This window comes from Elgaria multicarinata, chromosome 21 (genome assembly GCF_023053635.1).
Source record: "Elgaria multicarinata webbii isolate HBS135686 ecotype San Diego chromosome 21, rElgMul1.1.pri, whole genome shotgun sequence".
Classification (NCBI taxonomy): domain Eukaryota; kingdom Metazoa; phylum Chordata; class Lepidosauria; order Squamata; family Anguidae; genus Elgaria; species Elgaria multicarinata.
The window spans coordinates 1893319-1912025 of record NC_086191.1 but is presented as its reverse complement, the minus strand read 5'-3'; the positions used below and the strand labels follow the sequence as shown (position 1 = coordinate 1912025).

The following is an 18707-nucleotide window of genomic DNA, read 5'->3' as shown; positions in this document are numbered from 1 at the left end:
ACGCCCTGCCCCGCCCCGTATGAAGGACCTTCAGGATGTTTTCTACTGAGCCGAGCTAACGCCCCAGCAAAACCAGCGCCGACCATTCCGGCTGGCCCTGGAGTCTGGCACCTGGCTCTCTGCATTGCCAGGCAGGAGGGTCTTTCCCAGAGAGGTCTCAGATGTCGAAAGAGCAGCACTCCAGGGACCCTCCTGCCCCCCCCACTGCCCCTCACCCCGCTCACCTGCTGCGCCACTTCGGGCTTGGGGCCGAGCTCCAGGAGGCGTCGGGCGAAGGTGGCAGCCGTCTTGAAATTCTTGAGCTTGAAGAAGAGGTTGAGGGCGGTGCGCAGCACCAGGATCATGTGGACGGGCTGCAGGTTGGAGTGGGTGAAGTAGGCAGCCATCTGTGGGGCAGGAAAACACCGTTCCTGAGGGGAGCGGGCTAGGCGGAGGGCGCGGAGCATTTGCGTAGGAGGGGCTCCACAGCTCAGCGGTGGAAGATCTCAGGCTCAAACTCTGGCGGGAACTCCAGTCCAAGGACTGAGGGAGCAGGGCAGCCCCCGGATGCACAGCCGGACCCAGCTGTGTCTTCGCACACAGCAAGGCTGTTAGGACTGGGCTTTGGGGCTGAAGTCCGGAGTGCCGCAGCTCCCAGGGAACCCCAAAGGAAATGCTCTGGCTCCCCATGGCCACGTATCTATCAGCTGTGTGGAGGTGCTCCTAGGCCCAGAAGCCAGGGTTCCTGAGCAGACAGGGGCAGGCAGAAGGCAGGCTGCAGTGGACTGCTGGCTGCTGGGGCTCTTGCAAAGAACACTCAACAAGCCCCTGGGCTAGCTGCTCCTTGGTCTGATCCGGCAGGACACTTTGGAGGTTTCATTTTTAAGGAAGAGATTTACATGCCTGAACTATTAACAGATCCCGTGGATGCACTTTGGGGGGTGGGGATGGAGGGATCCCAGGGAATGAGGGCAGACGGAGGCAGACTCAAGGTCACCCTCGCCTTTGCCCAATGGCACAAGGGTCCGACACCCGCCCCCACTTCCCCGCCAAGGCCTCAAAGCCAACACGTGCGGGCAGGAGGGGGCGGCTGCCCTACCTCGCAGATGCGCTTCTGCTCCTCCAGCGTCTCCTTGGGCAGCTTCTTCCTCTCAATCTCCATCGACAGCCCCACGATGTATTCCCGGCAGATGGCGATCAGCTGCTGGGCCTGCAAACCCAAGGGAAGAGATTTAGCCCAGCGCTTCTGGACTCCGAAGGGAGGGCAACGTCTGGGGCAGCGCTTTGTGAAGCCTCAGAAACAGAAAGAGAAATGTGAGGGGCGGAAACGGGGGAAAGAGCAGGATGTTCCGCTCTCGAAGGTGGGACCATCCATGGACCCCATAACTTTGCACAAAGTTGAATCCCGCAGTGTGCAATTACATGCCAATGCACTTGTTTTGAACAACTGATTGAAAAGCAGACCTAAGTGAGACCCAATGCAGGATTTTGGAGCTTTGTTTTAGTACCGCAAGTACTTGCAGAGTCGGAAGGGGCCTCTAAGGCCATCGAGTCTGACCCCACGGCTCGATGCAGGGAACCGCCTGGCCTGACATCCCTCCTAGCGGTAGATGTGCAAGGCCGCATCTTCTTTCACCAGCCGCAGGGAGCTGAAGCGCGCAAGCGGGTCGAGGCCCGCCCTGGACCCCCGTGGCCGGAGAGACGGGGCCACTCACCTCGGCAATCTCCTGCTTGTTGTCCACCACCAGCAGCGGCACGCTCAGGAGGATGGAGCGGAACTTCTCCACCGCCTCCTCGAACTTGCCTGCCGTGGTGAGCTGGTAGCAGAGCTGCAGCCGCTGGATCAGGTCGCTCAGTTTCAGGCCTACCGCCGGCAGGGCGTTTTTCAAGCCAGCCTCTTTCCTGGGGAGGGGAGCAAACCCGGAGGGTGAAGAACAGACCCCGTGGCACGCGCTCGAGCCTCAGCTGTTTTTCTTCAGTGGCCGGATGGCCAGAAGGGCTTGGGGGGAGGGAGAGGGGCTGAATCACCTCGGCACAGATCTGCCACTGATTTCCCAGCTGGGGCTCTCGGCATCAAAACACGTGTGCCGATTTAAAGAGGCAAAGACTACTTTTCATGCCTCTCCAGGTTGCATCAGTTTGTGGCCTGGGGGGGGAGAGGGGGATAAACAACGAACTGGTGGGTGCCTGACGGCAGTAGGGGGAACCGAGGAAGAGGCCCAGTGTGGCGAAAGATCTTTCGCAAGCAGCCCAGAGCTCCATTTTATCGGTTTACTGCTTCTATACCCCGCCTTTCCTTCAAGGGTTCTCTCCTCTTTAGTTTGTCCTCACATCCACCCCGTGAGGTAGATAAAACCAGAGGCAGGAAGGAGGTTCTGTGGGTGACTGGCAGTATTTCAACAAGGATTTCTGCACTTGCAGTACAAGCAACAAACTCCCACCACCTGGCCCTAAATTATGCTACTGAAAGGGGGGGGAAGCTTGGGGGAAACCAGAGTGGATTGGTGTGTGCAATGACTGTGAGCTCCGTTCCGTTCTGGTTCTCAAAACTAATTCCTGTGCCCTGAATTCTTTAATTCTAAGCCTCCATTTTGCACGAAGGCACGGTTGGTGGACCTCAGGACTGTAGTAAAACAAATGAAAGAAGTTCTGCAAGCCTGACTCCTGCCTCTCCCTGGACTAGGCCACCTCTGCAAAAGTCACACCATGGAGCTTACTGGTTGAGTGGGGGCTGTGAACTCAGGCCTCCCCGCCCCGAGTTTAATACTCTGACCTTTACACCATCCTGGCTCTCCAATCCGAGGCTGGGTGTAGACAGAAGTGGCCAGCTGCATGTTGCATACATATATGTGGAATTTAAGAACCAAGGAGGATTTTTAAAATGAAAAGCAGCCTCAGAAGCTGACAATCTTGAGCACGGGAGTCGAATTTAATTGTTTCCTGGCTGGCTCATTTTTCTGCTCAGTAACTCTCCCCACATCACACGTTTGTGGAACCCCAGGCAGGAAAAAGCAGCTTGAGGGGCAAAGTTACTTTGACCAGAATGAAACAGCCAGTGGGGTAAGGCTTAAGCACGCACCTCGCCAGTCCTCCACTCAAAATCACAACTTCCCAGGGCTAGTTTCACTTATAAAAAAAACCCTCTTGGCTCTTCGTTAAGACACGTGTGCTCGTATTGGGACTTGGTGGGAAATTGTGAGCTAACCCATAATTTGCCGCAGTGTGTTCCAGATGTGTTCCACAACCTTTCTGAATCTTCAACCCCAATTGGGTGCTGCTAGGTGTGGTCCGAATCCCAACACTGTGGGTAAAAGCACCCACAGTTAACCCAACTACTAACTGCAAATCAAGCAGGAGAGGGCCATGGCTCAGTGGCAGGGCTCACGCGATGCTTGCAGAAGGTCCCGGGTTTGATCCCCGGCAAACATCTCCAGGTGGGGCGAGGGAAGGGTCCTGCCTGAAACCTGGAGAGCTGTTGCTGCCAGTCAGTGTCCACAATACTGGGCTAGATGGACCAGTAGCCTGACTCAGCGGGCCTATTCAGACAATACGCGAAGCCATGCTTAGACCACCAACCCCTTTGCAGCAAATGCTGAGTGAGCGTGTTTAAAATGTGGTTATGTAGCTCCACGGTTAGGAATGGTTCACACGACACGCTAAGTTATAGTTCACATGACACACTCAGTTTTTATGTTCGTTTTATACTTTGAATGGTTTTAATTTTTGTGAATCGCCCAGAGAGCTTCGGCTATTGGGCGGTATAAAAATGCAATAAATAAATAAATAGCTCACACGGTACGCTCAGCCATCATGTTTAGCTCCAAGTGCTTAACCACTGTGGCTTAGCGTGTCGTCTGAACAGGATCAATATACGGCAGCTTCCTATCTTCCTGACCCTAAACCGAGCCTCAATTGTAGTTAGGACTTGATAGTGCCATCTCTAATTAACCCATGACTAATTAACAGATGGCTTGCTGCCATTATGTGGCGCAGAGCGGTAAAGCAGCAGTTTCTGCAGCCGAAACTCTCCCCATGGCCTGAGTTCGATCCCAGCGGAAGCTGGTTTCAGGCAGCCGGCTCGGGTCGACTCAGCCTTCCATCCTCCTGAGGTCGGTAAAATGAGTACCCAGCTAGCTGGGGGAAAGGTAATAACGGCTGGGGAAGGCAACGGCAAACCACCCTGCTATAAGGCCTGCCAAGAAAACATCAGCGAAAGCGGGCGTCCCTCCAAGAGTCAGTAATGACTCAGTGCTTGCACGAGAGGTTCCTTTCCTTTCCTTCCTGCTGCCATTATGTGTGAACTCGGTCAATATGATGTTCAAAGAACATTTAAATGGAGACCGCAGAACGAGGCAGGCCCCTGAACTCAATACTTTGTTTTCAGTAGTGGAACTGGAGCTAGCACACGAATCCTTTCTTACACAAAGCTACCCCTCATTCGTCCCAAGGTTTCTTGATTTCAGCAGCTTAATTTAGGAAGGGATTTTTGTGACGGCTACTGTTAAACTATTGGGAGCCAGAAACTTTTGATGATCAGCTGCAAATCGCCCAGAGAACTATCAGAGAAGCCCCGTTTACCTGCACCCTTCTCCTGGTGTAAGCATCTGCAAGAGAGTAAAAGCTAGAGCTTTTCATTGACTGGGTTCTCTTACATTTATTTATTGTTAGAAGGTTTTAGGAACAATGCAAGAGAGCTGTCAGTTATTTGAGGCATGTGGATGAAGTTAATTCTATTACACTACCCTGATGAGGTTAGAAAGATTTGCAAGCAGGGCCTGGTGGTGGCATCTCTAAGCATAGCGAGTGGCTTTCGACAGGCCACCTGGCCCCACATTTCTCATTCACACCTCCTTGTTCTGAATGCAAGACAATCCCTTCCGGGAATGGAGAGGGAAGAACACTCCTACAATGGGCTACTATGGAAGTACAAGACTACTGAGAAGAACCTCTGGAAGGCTGCAGGGAAGTTCAAGCCTTGCTTCTTCTCTTTGTGCTAGAGATCAGAGCAGCAGGCCCATATCTGGATTAGCCAACGCAGGAGGCAGCGAACAGCAAGGAACGCTGAGGCCAGATGCCTGGCTTGCAGCCTAGGCAGCACGTGGCGAGAGACAGCCAAGCGCAGCCACCAATTCCCGCAGAAGGGACGACGCGTCCAGCCGGCCACGTACCAATTGCGATGGGGGTATCCATACATGGCGGGGAGGCTGGGCAGAGCCTGGTATGTCGTGCGCCCCCGGGCGTAGGTCTGCAGGAAGAGCTGCTTGTAGGGGCCAAATGTGGCCACTCCCACCTGGTCATGGAGAAGCTGGAGAGAAAAGGGAAGCCGGGGGAGGAGAGGAGAGGAAGGCGTCACTACAGGCAGCCGCCAGCCGCTTCAAGAACTATTCCATGGGCCCCTCCCTTCCGTTTCCAGCTCCCAAAATGCGAGTTAGCACGCCCCACACTTTAACAACATCAAGAGCGGTCGCGTTACCTGCTTAAGGAGGGGTGGGAGGGGGGCATATCAGAACTGAGCCTCTCCTAGGGAGGAGTTCAACGCGGACCATTTTCAAGCACAACTGTCCATGCTGATGGCTTAAAAAAGAAGCCCCCACACCTCTAAAGGGAAGGCAAAGCTCAGGGGGGGAACAAAGCTGTTGGGACAAAGAAAGACGACCACCGCTTCCGACCCGCCCTCAAGGATCAGCACGCTGTACACACGCCCAGCGTGGATCAATCGCCCACAGGCAACTTACCCTCATGGCTGTCTCAAAAGAGCTGGCCAGGACGTGATCAACCGGCAACTGGGAGTTGTTACACCAGACCTAAGAGGAAAGGGAAGGGCCCAATTAGAACCGCAAAATCTACAGGATCGGACCAGGAATCTAACCCTACTCATCTCCATGCAGTGAGACAGGACCCAGCCAGACCTATTTAAAAACAGACAGATCACACCCACACCCACACTCGTGTGCTTAAGCATCTGCCTAAAAATCTTTTTAAAATCGTGTCCCAAAACAGGCAGCTTACAACCTGGTGAACTGCTCCAATTGATTTTCTTCGTTTTTTATACTTTTCAAATGGCGTTTCTGTTGTGTGTTTGTTATTGGTTTCAGTTGCCTTAAGTACTAGGAGCAGCGGACACACATGGGGGGCAGGGAGAATAGAGAGCCTTCAAGCCCCTGGCTCTGACCCCTCCCTCCCTCCTTCCCTTTTCCCCAGCTCCTTGCTGGGCTTGCCAGCACCTTCTCTCTTGCCGCCCAGTATCGAAGGGCCCTGCACCTGTGCTTGCGGCCTCCTACCTGTGCAGGGCTGGTGCCTTTGGTAGGTGGTACAAAGAAGCCATCTTCCACTTCCCCAGCGGGACCGGCAGGGACATCCTAGCAGCAGGAAAAAATGGTGACAATGAGAGAACAGGGTCAGGGATAACCAGTGGCCTTACTAGACCAGCTTTGTACTTTTCTACAACCAGCCTTTTAAGAACACAAAGAGCAGCTGTGCTGGATCAGGCAAAAGACCTATGGAGTCCAGCGTTCTGTTCCCAGAGTGGCCAACCAGAAGCCCAATGAGAAGCCCACAAGGTATGAGCAGAGAGGTGTGATTGCACTCATGTCCCGGACAAATGGCAGAGTGCCTCTGATCCCAGACGTAGCGTTCCCCACCGGGACACTCTTTTGGCCACCATGTTACAGGGCAGGAAGATAGTCAGAGGTTGACCACCTGTGCAGTAAGAGGTTCCACTGAGCTATCTTGGTTAAACAACTTTGGACCAGGATACCTGAGAGCGCGCCTTCTCCCTTACCAACCTGCCCGGTCACTGAGGTTATCAGAGGCCAGGCTCCTCTGGCCCGATTGCTGTCCACCAGGAGAAGAGCCTTTAGTGTGGTGGCCCCTTCTCCTTGGAACTCCCTGCCCCTGGAGGTCAGGTGGGCACCTCCTCAAAACAGTTCTTTTCCAGGAAGCATTCCTCAACTGATCAGCCACTGATTTTATTGGTATTCTGTTTAAGCTGAAGGATTCTAATATACTGTTTTAATCCTTTTACTTTTTTATTCCTTTGTTCACCACTCCGGATACGGAGCTGTAAATAACTATTTTAAATAACAGCAGCAGCAGCAGCCGCCTATCAGGGATAGAAGCGCACACTTCCGCTGGCTCCTCCAGCGAAAAGGATGCAGGCTCGCACGCAAGTGGCCGACGAGACCTTTTCGGCCGGGATCCTGCTGCCAGAAACAGAAGGCCACACTGGGCTCCGTGGGCCAAGAGCCAGACCAGCCTTCTTCAAACTGGACCCCCTCAGAAGAGGTGCACTACAGTTCCCATTATCCCCACTTGGCAGCTTCATATGAATGGCATAAAGTCCTTTTAAAACCAATCACTGCCGTCACGGTAAATCCCACCAGTTAACGAGGGGAACGTGTGGAGCTGCCTTAGACGGAGTCAGACCCCCACCCCGTTTGGTCCACTGAGCCCAGTATTGTCAACACTGACTGGCAACAGCGGGCTCTCCAGGATTTCAGGCAGGGTTTTTTCCACAGCTCTATTTGGAGCTGCTGCTGCAGCTGGGAACTGAGCCTGGGAACTCCAGCGTGCAAAGCAGGGGCTGGGCCACTGAGCTGCGCCCCTTGGGCTCACTTACCAGTTCGGGCGGAAGATCCAGGTCCTCTTCAATCTCCCATCCACCTCCTTCGTCGTGGCCTTTCCCCAGGGCCTCATCGCCAAAGCCTTCCCCGGCATCCACAAAGCCGTCTGCAAGGGAGAGGGGAGGTTTAGAAGGGCGGGGTGGGTGGGGGTTAACAGGCACACACTCACACACACACCCCTCACTCGCTAGCTAAACCAGAACTACACAGAAACGGCAGGCAGATGTGTTGCTGCTTTAGGAAAAAGAAACCCCAAAGTAACAGTAGGGTATGAAGACCAACGCACACATAGCGAGGAAGGTTAACTCCCCAGAACTCCTCCTCAGAGTGAATGTTGGGGTGGGAGGGAACCAAATAACAGAAAAAGGACAGTGGGAGGGAAACAGATGTTGCTTTGGGGCACGGTGGAATGGGCTGGAAGTCTCAGCTTGTGCCCGTCTGAAGATGGCGCAGAGGAGGTGTTAACACAGGCTCGGAGCCCTTCGGAGAGATAAATAGGCATCACGGGCTGCTCCCCTTCGAAACTGCACACGATTTGATGAAGGCAGAACTAGCAGTTCTCAATTCTCAGTGCCAGGACAGGACCAAATCCCAGGCAGGGAGCCTGAGCCTCGGACCGCCCCCAACGCTCTCACCTTCGTCCAGCTGCAGCTCCGCATCTTCCCCCCAGCCTTCGGTGCCCACCGTGTCGATATCGATGTCAGCAGCCAACGCTCCGCCTTTACCTGCAGGGAAGGACACGTTCACTCCTTTGCCCCGTTGGGGGATGTTGCCGCCTCAAGAGACAAGCGCCACATCAGTTGGTGGCGAATCTCCAGTGCGGAGAAGGGCAACGGCAGCCAGGCTTGGGGGCTCCCAGAATGACCTCGGCAGCCCCTGCGGTCTCCCCCTGCCCCGTCGCCATTGCCCTGCATGGCCCGAGGCCGGGAAGGCGGCCAGAGGAGGCCTCACCTTTGCTGGCAATTGTCCCTTCAAAGAAGCCCTTGGAGACCGTGAGCAGGGGCCAGTTGGTGTCCAGAGGCATGATGGGAGCTGGGGGCTGGAGCAACTGGGCATCGGGGTCAATGTCTGGGATCTGAAGGAAGAGGAGGAAACCAAAAGCTCTCAAAACACTTTGCAGACCTCGGGACCTCAGCAACGGACGCCTGGTGGCAGAAAACGCCCCACAGGAAGAAGGGTCTAATTGGGAATGAGGAGCCCAGGTAGATGGGGCAGGGAGCCAGACCGCGATTTCAGCTCGGGATCACTTTATGAGCTGCGCCCTGGACAAGACGGGCACCCTGACTGAGGGAGCGGAAAGAGGCTTCAGCTCTTGAAGTGCAGAAAGGGGCCCCAACTTTCTAGGAGGCCAAGCACCGATGCAGTTGTGCACAAAGGGATCTGGCGAGAACGACAATCAGCTTTGTGCGGAGAATTAAGCAGCGTCCTACGCTGATTGGGGTGGGCAAGTTTGAGCGACGCGGCACCGTTTGAGAAAGCTTTGCATCTCAACGGGGCAAGTGGCCGTGTGCTTTGGGAGGTGTCAAGGTGGCCCTTCGGTGGTGTCCTCCCAGGGACAGGCTGTGCTTGCAGCAGAGAAGGCCATGGCAGCATCAGCATCATCTGGGGGTCAGCTGCAGCGGTTACGAACTCTAAGATGGAGGTAAGGTCCAAAATGGGGCCTGAGAGACTTGGGCCAATGTGCCCCCTCTCCCCCCTCCGGACGACCACTCCTCCAACAGCATTTATCAGAGGAGAAGAAAAAGAAAATGCCAGCCAACAGCACCCTGCTCAGCCCTCCACTAACCGTTTCCTTTTCTGGGTCAAAGGTCTCTTTCAGGCTCTCTGCTTCTTCATCCAAGCCATGGGTGGCGGCCGTGAGGTAGGCCAGGGACTCTGAGAAGACAGGCAAGGCAGGGAAAGGCCCGGATGAGGGGCAGGGCTCCGCAGCAGCCATGCCGAGCGAGGAGGAGCCGTTTATCCGGACGCCACCCTGTTCTCCCCCTAGAACGGAGGGAACGTGGGGAGGGAAACCCAAGCCGGGCGTTTCCAGTTTACTCACTCTGCCCGCAGTTCTTCAGGATCCGCACCCTCTCGGCCACGTCCCCCAGGTACAAGGCGTTCTGGTAGTGGCCGCTCATGTCCTTCCGGATCTCAGCTGCGAGAGTGAATAAGAAGGAAGGAAAAAGAAAGAGAGTCAAACTCCCTCCCTCCGTGTCTCAAGAGTTGCGATTCCTCCACCAAACGGTATTAGCTGGCAGCTTTTTCCGAGGGCTGCATCATTTCTGGCTGCTTCTACAAATCTCCCTTCTCCTAATTTGCAAGAAGCTCTTACAACTATATATTCCGCCCCTTAATTGTTCCTCAGCATTGAGCAGGGAGCTGGACTCACGGCTGACAAGAAACCTCTCCAAATATTTTTTAACACTTTAGTATCTTCATTGTTGTGTTTACTGTTTTGGTTATTTTATTGTTTTTGGGGATGCTGGGAGTGATTGCAAACCACCCTGATGACCTCTGCCAGGTGGACATATATAAATTTAATAACTAAATACATACATAATATATGATTCTATGTGGCTTGCACTACGTTCGAATAGCATTTATTTATTTATGTCAACATGCTACCCTATAACGAATGATTCTCAGGGTGGTTGACACAACAAAACAATGATTTAATTAATATATATATATGATAGAATGCATACTATACTGTTCGCTCTTAACTACAGGGACATGGCCGTGCCCCTGTAAATATGCACACGGTCTTCCAGCCCTCCCCCCTCCTCAAGACTAACCTATCTTCATCATCTTGCGCAGTTTCTCCAAGTTGCCCGTAATCAGGTACAGGAAGGAGAGTCTGTCGAAGTTCTTGGTGCGCTGGTAGCACATCTCCACGATCTGGTGGTTCCCCTGGAGCAAGGCCACCTCTCCCAGTTTCTCCCAGCAGTTCTTGTCATCCAGGGCCTTGGCTGCCTCCAGAGCAATCTAACAGGGGCACGGAAAACAAGCCTTGGGTGAACAGAGGACGCTGCCTTGCGCTGATCTGTGTAACTGAAGAATCTGTTTCTTACTGTCTGGTTGCATTTGCACATCACAATTCCTGATTTATCCTGGCTTACTGTGACTGCATGCAGCATGTTTGCTCCTACTTTACTCTTCTTACTTGTGTGAGCAGGTAAAACAACCAGAAATGGATAGCACAGCATTACATCGTTACTCCCAAACAGGCCAGGATCACAAGCCAACAAGAAGCCAGGGCTTGTTGTTGGTTGCTGAATCCTGGCTTATTTGAAAATAAGCCAGGATCCTAAGCTTTCCATTTCTGTCTTGCTTGTGTGAGCAGCAAGACAGAAGCGAGTGGGCTGCATGCACCAGTACGCCACTCTGCTGCTAAGATCATCTTCTTGGCTCGCCGCTCTGGCCATGTTACTCCACTTCTGAAATCTCTTCATTGGCTTCCAATTCACTTCAGAATCCAATATAAACTTCTCCTGTTGACCTACAAAGCTTTTCACTGTCTAGCTCCTTCCTATCTTTCCTCTCTCATCTCACACTATTGCCCCGCTCGTGCTCTTCGCTCCTCTGATGCCATGTTTCTCGCCTGCCCAAGGGTCTCTCCTTCCCTTGCTCGGCTTCGTCCATTTTCTTCGGCTGCCCCTTACGCCTGGAACGCTCTTCCAGAACATTTGAGAACTACAAGTTCAATCGTAGCTTTTAAAGCTCAGCTAAAAACTTTTCTTTTTCCTAAAGCTTTTAAAACTTGATTTTGTTCCAACTTTTATACTGTTAGTTTTACTCTACCCTGTGCCTGTTTGGTGCATTCTCTTCCCCTCCTTATTGTTTTATTATGATTTTATTAGAATGTAAGCCTATGCGGCAGGGTCTTGCTATTTTATTGTTTTACTCTGTACAGCACCATGTACATTGATGGCGCTAATAATAATAATAATAATAATAATAATAATAATACGCTGCACATCTGCAGTAAGCCAGGAACCCGAGTTTATGGTCGTGAGCTAATGAGGCCATTGTGTTGGTGGAAAAAGAACCCTAGAAGCCCATCTGCAGGGCCCCTCCGGCTCTGAGTCTCACCTCAATGTTGCCGCATTCAAGAGCCAAGCTGAACCGTGTCTTCTCGTCCTTCACGAAGTGTAGGGCGACTTCCGGGTAGCCCTTCTTCTGGAGGTAGGCAATGATGGACTGGCCCACCAGCTTGGCATTCCGCACCATGTGGAGTACCTGGAATGGGGGGGAAAGGAGGGCACTGCCCAGTGAGACCTAGTCCTAGAACAGTATAAACGACCATTATATGACAGGTGGGGAGAGAGTAAGAAAAAGAGATCCTGGAAATGTGATGGAAAATGTGTGATGGCAATGAAAAGGGCAACCTCCATGCTAGGATTATTAGGAAAGGTATTGAAAATGAAGCGGCCCCCAGGACCATTATGCATTTCCCAGACTGTGGCTACCCCTGCCAAGGGAGACTTAGGCTCGCTACCCCTCCCCTGTCCTTCTGTCAGAAATGCAAAGCCATTTTTATTGAAGTAGTCCTCTGGCATGTAAGTGGGTTTGCTGGGTTGGATGCGGTTTTTATCCTGTCGTTGCTGTGTTTCTTAAGAACATCAGAAGAGCCCTGAGGCTGGATCAGACCAAGGGTCCATCTAGTCCAGCACTCTGTTCACACAGTGGTCAACTAGCCGTCGGCCAGGGACCAACAAAGCAGGACATGGTGCAACAGCACCCTCCCGCCCATGTTCCCCAGCAACTGGTGTTTACAAGCTTGCTACCTCTGATACTGAAGGTAGCCCATAGCCATCAGGGCTAGCAGCCATGGATGGCCTTCTCCTCTTCCAGGAATCTATCCAACCCCCTTTTGAAGCCATCCTGATTGGAGGCCATCACTACATCTTGTGGCAGTGAGTTCCATCATTTAACTCTGCGCTATGTGAAGAAGTCCTTCCTTTTATTTGTCCTGGATCTCCCACCAATCAGCTTCATGGGACGACCCCTTTGGGTCCTAGTATTTTGAGAGAGGGAAAAAAATGTCCCCAGAGAGGTTTGCCTGGCGCCTACACTGTACTCCTTCCGTTGCCAGCTGAAGACCTTTTTATTTTTTCAGTATTTTAACACCCAATTTAATTTAAATTTAAATTCGGCTGTTTTAATTCTGTATTTTAACCTATATCAATTTCTGCTGTGTGGTTTTGCGCTTACTGCCTTGAATACTGGAGATAGCACACAACCATCAGGGCTAGTAGCCATGGATTGCCTTCGCCTTCATAGAATAGTAGAGTTGGAAGAGGCCTACAAGGCCATCAAGTCCAACCCACCTTGTGATTTAAAATTATCGCGTTTCAATCGAGTTTTATTTTAAAATGTCCCTATGACTGTAAGCTGCCTTGAGAGCCATTTTCTTGGTGGAAAGGAAAGGTACAAATCAATCAAACAAACGATCTTTAGTGCAGCCATGTTTGGGATATTGTTTGCTGTTCTGGTCTTCCATCCCCCCAAAAGGATGTTATTGTAGAACAGAAGAGTGCTTTAGGGCAACTAAAATGATCCAGGGATTGGAGCACCTGGAGGAAGGGCGTACTTGGGGCCACCCAATGAAAATGATGGGCAGAAGGTTGAGGCCAATTAAAGTAGGAATTCATGCAAATGGGACCATAGAGAATAGCAATACCTAAATAAGCAGATATTGTCAATTTCACTGAAAGTACTAATAATTCGGCCCTGGTTAGGCCTCATCTAGAGTATTGCGTCCAGTTCTGGGCTCCACAATTCAAGAAGGACGCAGACAAGCTGGAGCGTGTTCAGAAGAGGGCAACCAGGATGATCAGAGGTCTAGAAACAAAGCCCTATGAAGAGAGACTGAAAGAACTGGGCATGTTCAGCCTGGAGAAGAGAAGATTGAGGGGAGACATGAGAGCACTCTTCAAATACTTAAAAGGCTGTCACACAGAGGAGGGCCAGGATCTCTTCTCGATCCTCCCAGAGTGCAGGACACGGAATAACGGGCTCAAGTTAAAGGAAGCCAGATTCCGGCTGGACATCAGGAAAAACTTCCTGACTGTTAGAGCAGTGCGACAATGGAATCAGCTACCTAGGGAGGTTGTGGGCTCTCCCACACTAGAGGCATTCAAGAGGCAGCTGGACAACCATCTGTCAGGGATGCTTTAGGGTGGATTCCTGCATTGAGCAGGGGGTTGGACTCGATGGCCTTGTAGGCCCCTTCCAACTCTGCTATTCTATGATTCTATGATTCTACAGGAAAACTGTTGTTAAGTTTATGGATCAGTAGCACTTTATCCTTGTAAAAACATTAAATTAAAAACCTGTATTGACTGCTTAGCTCTCTCTGCCAGAAATGCAAGTCTAAGGAGGAAGATCATATACTCCAAGGAGGTGGTTTGTATACACATTTCGGTCAACCATTCAAAGTTCAACCATTTTAGCAGACCGTGGAACAAACTGCCCACATTCCAACCCTCAGAAGACCTTTACTAAAAGATGTGTGAAGAAGCAAAAAGAAAATGTTAAGAAGAATCTGCTTATAGCAGTTGGAATGCTACTAGATAACACACTGACAGCCGTGCAGAGGTCCATGTAGAGAGAAATGGTACCCAAAGATTTGTTTTATGACAATGACCAACATTTCTGCTACGATTTATTTTCACATGGGCAATTTAAATGCATTCCAATTATATGCTTAAGCTTGGGAAAAATAAATTCTCTTACAAGGATGTGTTGCGAGCAACTATTATTACTATTATAATTCCTTCTCCTGCTTAGTTGTAATTACATTTTAAGGTTTTATAAAAAGTGTATAGCCGTTACTGGCTAGAAGATTTAAAGCTTAAGGGAAAATTACAGACTCAAAAGGTATAAGTTGCTGTATTCTTACGTAATATCTCATACATTTTTCTGCATTATTTCCCGTTAGATTTTTAAAAGTATAGAAATGATTCAATAGGAAGAGGGCTGTGGTCTTCATGTCGTACGCCTGAGCCTCCCAGATGCTGGATCCAGCAGGGCCCAGGTGATGGAGGCGGGTCTGGCCATGACTGGCCCGCCATGCTCTTATCAGCGATGGCAAGGAAGTGAAGGGACGCACGCCAGCCTCCACCCCTCCCATGTCTCTGGACATCAGGAGCTGGGAACCAGTGGCCCTGTGGATGTTGCTAGAATCCAACTCCCATCAGTCCCAGCCGGCTAGCATTCAGTGATGATGGAAGCTGTAGTCCAACCTCATCCAATGGAGCACAGGTTCCCCACCACTGCTCTGCACAGATGGGAGATGGAGGCAACTGATGCAAGCCGTTCAAGAAGCAGCTCTGCCCCCCCCCTCCCATCACGGTTCCAAGCCCCCCACCATGCAGCCCCCCACTCACCTCGTCATATTTCCGGTTGATCAGCGCCAGCTTGAACTTGAACTCTGTCGGGTCGATGGTCAGGACCCGGGGGCGGCACTCACGATCCAGGCAGTACACGTTGTTCCCTTTCACCCGCGTCACGTAGATCGGCAAGTCCAGAGTGCGGATGATACCGTGGTCTCTAGAGAGAGGATGCGGAGAAGGTGAGTCGCGTGGGGATGGAGGGACGAGGGCGGCCTACAATCCTGCCTTTAATTTCCAAAGTGAGTAAAAGCCCTACTAGGAGGAGGGCCTTCTCTGCTGTGGCACCCCGGCTATGGAATGAGCTCCCCAGAGAGGTTCGCCTGGCGCCTACACTGTGCTCCTTCTGTCGCCAGCTGAAAACCTTTTTATTTTCTCAGTATTTTAACACCCAATTTAACTTAAATTCGGCTGTTTTAATTCCGTATTTTAACCTATATCAATTTCTGCTGTGCGGTTTTATCCCGGTTGTGCTTTTTATATTGAATTTGTGTTTTTAGACTGTTGGTTGTTCTATTATGCTTTTTATGGTTTTAATTTTTGTGAACCGCCCAGAGAGCTTCGGCTATCGGGTGGTATAAAAATGTACTAAATAAATAAAAGCAACATCTCCCGTTGGACAATATTTACTATCATGACGGTCTATTTTGCTCCTATGAGGCCTCGGGACGAGACAGACCAGGGCCCTCGCACTCCACCTCCTTCACACCGATAATCGCCTGGCGCCAACATTGTTATCTTTTCGGCGCCAGGTCAAGACTTTTCTCTTCTCCCAGGCATTTTTAACAGCATTTTAACAGCATTTAACAACGTTAAGTTTGTTTTTAATGGACCCCACAACTGTTGTTTTTAAATGGATACTGTTGTTTTTATACTGTTTTTATGTGTGTGTGTGTGTGTGTGTGTGTTTTTAAATTGTATACTTTTAATGTTTACTATTTTTAAATGTTGTAAACCGCCCAGAGAGCTTCGGCTGTGGGGTGGTATATAAATGTAATAAATAAATAAATAAATAAATCCTGCTTCTTGGCAAAGCCCTTCCCAACCTTGGCCTCTCCATCCCAGCATTCTTTCCTATCAGCACAGGTTGCAAGTTCCTGGAGGCCACAATGTGACTTCTATTTCGGCTTACAGAGCGCCATGTGCACTGATGGCACTGAACAAGCAAGAATAAGCAGCACTGTCACTTATAAAGCCACTAGGTGAAGCATCTGCTAGACCAACTACGTCCTTGGCTGTAGCTATCTGTGCTCTGGTAACCTCTTGTTTAGATTGCTGCAATGGGTTATAGGTGGGGCTGCCTTTGGAAACAGTCCGGAAACGTCAGCGGGTCCAAAATAAGGCAGAGAGGTTAAGAGGGACATGTTGGAGTCCTGAATTAGGACTGGTTTTTTGTGATTTCCATATCTTTGTACAAGCCTGCAAACCTGGAAGAAACTGAAGACTCAGCATCAGTCAATCAGCTTAAAGGTCAAGTTTGCAGGTGGACTTTATTGAATTATTGGGATGATGCAAAAGTCTAATTGTCTTGCCATTGCCAATTAGTGGTTTCATCATTTGTTCAGGGAAGTGTATATAAAGAGAGTTTTGGAGCTTTGTAACCAGATTAAAATATTCCCTCTCTGCTGATGTGAGCCCTGCTGTAACGTGTATGACCAAGTGTGTGAGTATGTTGGTGTAAATTTGTATTGCCATAAACTGTGTTATTTTCTATCAGTAAAATACTTTATTTTTGTACCAAACAAAATAGACTCTGTCTTGAAGTTAATTTGGTCTTTGCTGACTTTCATAGTTAAGAACCGCTGCTATTCTGCTAATTCACTGGTATAGTGAACAAAAGGGTTTATAAATAATATATAACCCTCAAGAGGACAGAATGATATGAACATATCCCACCAGCGCTTTGGGATCTGCACTGGCTTCAAGTCCGCTTCCGGGCCCAATTCAAAGTATTTAGCCTACAAAGCCCTAAATGGCTTGGGGCCAGGTGACCTGAACGGTCATCTCCTCCCATCCATACTTGCCAGGAGCTGGGTGGCCACTAAGGAGAGGACCTTTTCCCAGCTGTGTCTCCCTTTGGTTTTATACTGCAGTTTCAAAACTTTTAAGAGTGTTGTACGGTGTTTCACCATGCTGCTGTATTTTATGGATTCAACTGTTGTGAACCGCCCAGAGCTTCAGCTGTTAGGCAGAGAAGAAACGCAATAAATACATATGGCTCGGTTACCCGGTGGTGACGGCGTATTTGATGTGGTTGCTGGTGGTGTAGATGAAGACCCCGCTCTCGTCCCAGGCGCCGCTCTTGACCCGGATGTTCTCGTGGATGTTGCAAAGCGACTCCAGCTTCCTGTTGCAGATCATGATGGCTGGAGAGGAGAGATGCAATTCACCAGAGGGCCAACTCTTTAGGAACCCCAACTGAAGAAAGGCCCAGGTGTCTGCATTTGACAGGGTGGTGTAGTGCTGGAACTGTTGGACTTAGAACAGGGGAGACCCAGGTTCGAATCCCCACTTCCCATGAAGCTCAGCAGGCAACTGTGGGCTGGACGCTCATTCTCTGCCTCTACACTCCCAGGGAGCATTGTTTGGTGGAACAAATGGGATAATTCGTATAGACGTGGTACAAATGAGAATGTTATTCCTCTAACATAGTGGTTCCCAAACTCTTGGGGGCAGTGGGATTGCATAGGGGGGCGTTAAGCAGGCGCTAAGAGGTGGTCTTTTCCAAGAAGCGGCTCTCCAGAAGGTCTTAAAACCCAGGGACATTTTTATGGGAGAAGGTAGTTTGGTCCCAAGCCATATAGGGGAAGAATCCACACATGTATTAATACCATTTGAGAAGTGTCCTTTTAATGGTGAATTGAAATGTTTCAAAAGCACCAAAATGCTAATGAAGAGACATACCCTGCTTAGTGTGCCCCGCCCCGCCGGCTGCAAAACAGAGGCGTTCGCTCTCTTTTCCCTCCCTCCCTCGGCAAGCCTGCGGCAGGTGCTTCCCATTTAAAGGGGCCAATTGAGCTACAAAATGACATTGAGCTGAAGCCAAAGTTTAAGAAATTGTACCAGGAGTTTCGGTTATAGAAGGAAATTTCTGATCGCTCTCCTGCACTATGGAGAGTGGTTCAGAAGCTCCTGGTTGCATTTCCAACATCATATTTGGTGGAATGTGGTTTTAGTGTGGTCTGCCTACTTCTCTCCAAGCAAACGAATCGACTCCAGAACACTAAACGTGGTGATTTAAGACTTATGTTAAGTGACTTTAAACCAGACATTGGGAAACTGGTATCACTTCATCAAGCCCATTAAGAATTTGCAGAACAGTGAGGTACTCTACCCTAGTTACTAAGTGTGAGATCTAATATTCTTCCTAAATGACTAGCAGACTTTGAAAAGATGATATCACTGAATCAAGTTCATCAATTATGTTTAATTGAATAAACTAAAAAAATATTATTGGATTCTGAATAAATATTCAATTAATTGTTACTGTTTTGAATTTTATTATCTTCCTTAGTGGGTCGTTGAAAACCGCTATTCTGAATAATGATTTTTACAGTGTAGGGTAAGGGGCACTGGGCAGGAGTTTGTGGAACCAAGGGGGCGGTGACCTGAAAAAGTTTGGGAACCACTGCTCTAACAGCTCTCTCTATCAAAATTTCAATTTGTAAGCACCTCAGTGTCAAGATCCATAATTTCTTCTTCCTTTTTTATTTTGCTTATGTTAGTCTAT

At 50.1% G+C, this 18707-nt stretch overlaps 1 protein-coding gene across 1 annotated transcript in view; it reads right to left on the bottom strand.

The window, feature by feature from the left end:
* Positions 1–18707, bottom strand: part of COPA (COPI coat complex subunit alpha) — a 45895-nt gene that overhangs the window by 3517 nt on the left and 23671 nt on the right. Inside the window, exons 17-31 of the mRNA XM_063146198.1 lie at positions 17205–17343; positions 14975–15137; positions 11676–11822; positions 10379–10568; positions 9643–9738; positions 9388–9476; positions 8553–8676; positions 8237–8326; positions 7598–7707; positions 6261–6338; positions 5715–5783; positions 5148–5284; positions 1695–1881; positions 1079–1189; positions 225–386 (exon numbers count right to left, since the gene is read on the bottom strand). Of these exons, the coding sequence (XP_063002268.1) occupies positions 225–386; positions 1079–1189; positions 1695–1881; positions 5148–5284; positions 5715–5783; positions 6261–6338; positions 7598–7707; positions 8237–8326; positions 8553–8676; positions 9388–9476; positions 9643–9738; positions 10379–10568; positions 11676–11822; positions 14975–15137; positions 17205–17343 (1892 nt within the window). The remainder of the gene's footprint in view (positions 1–224; positions 387–1078; positions 1190–1694; positions 1882–5147; positions 5285–5714; positions 5784–6260; positions 6339–7597; positions 7708–8236; positions 8327–8552; positions 8677–9387; positions 9477–9642; positions 9739–10378; positions 10569–11675; positions 11823–14974; positions 15138–17204; positions 17344–18707) is intronic.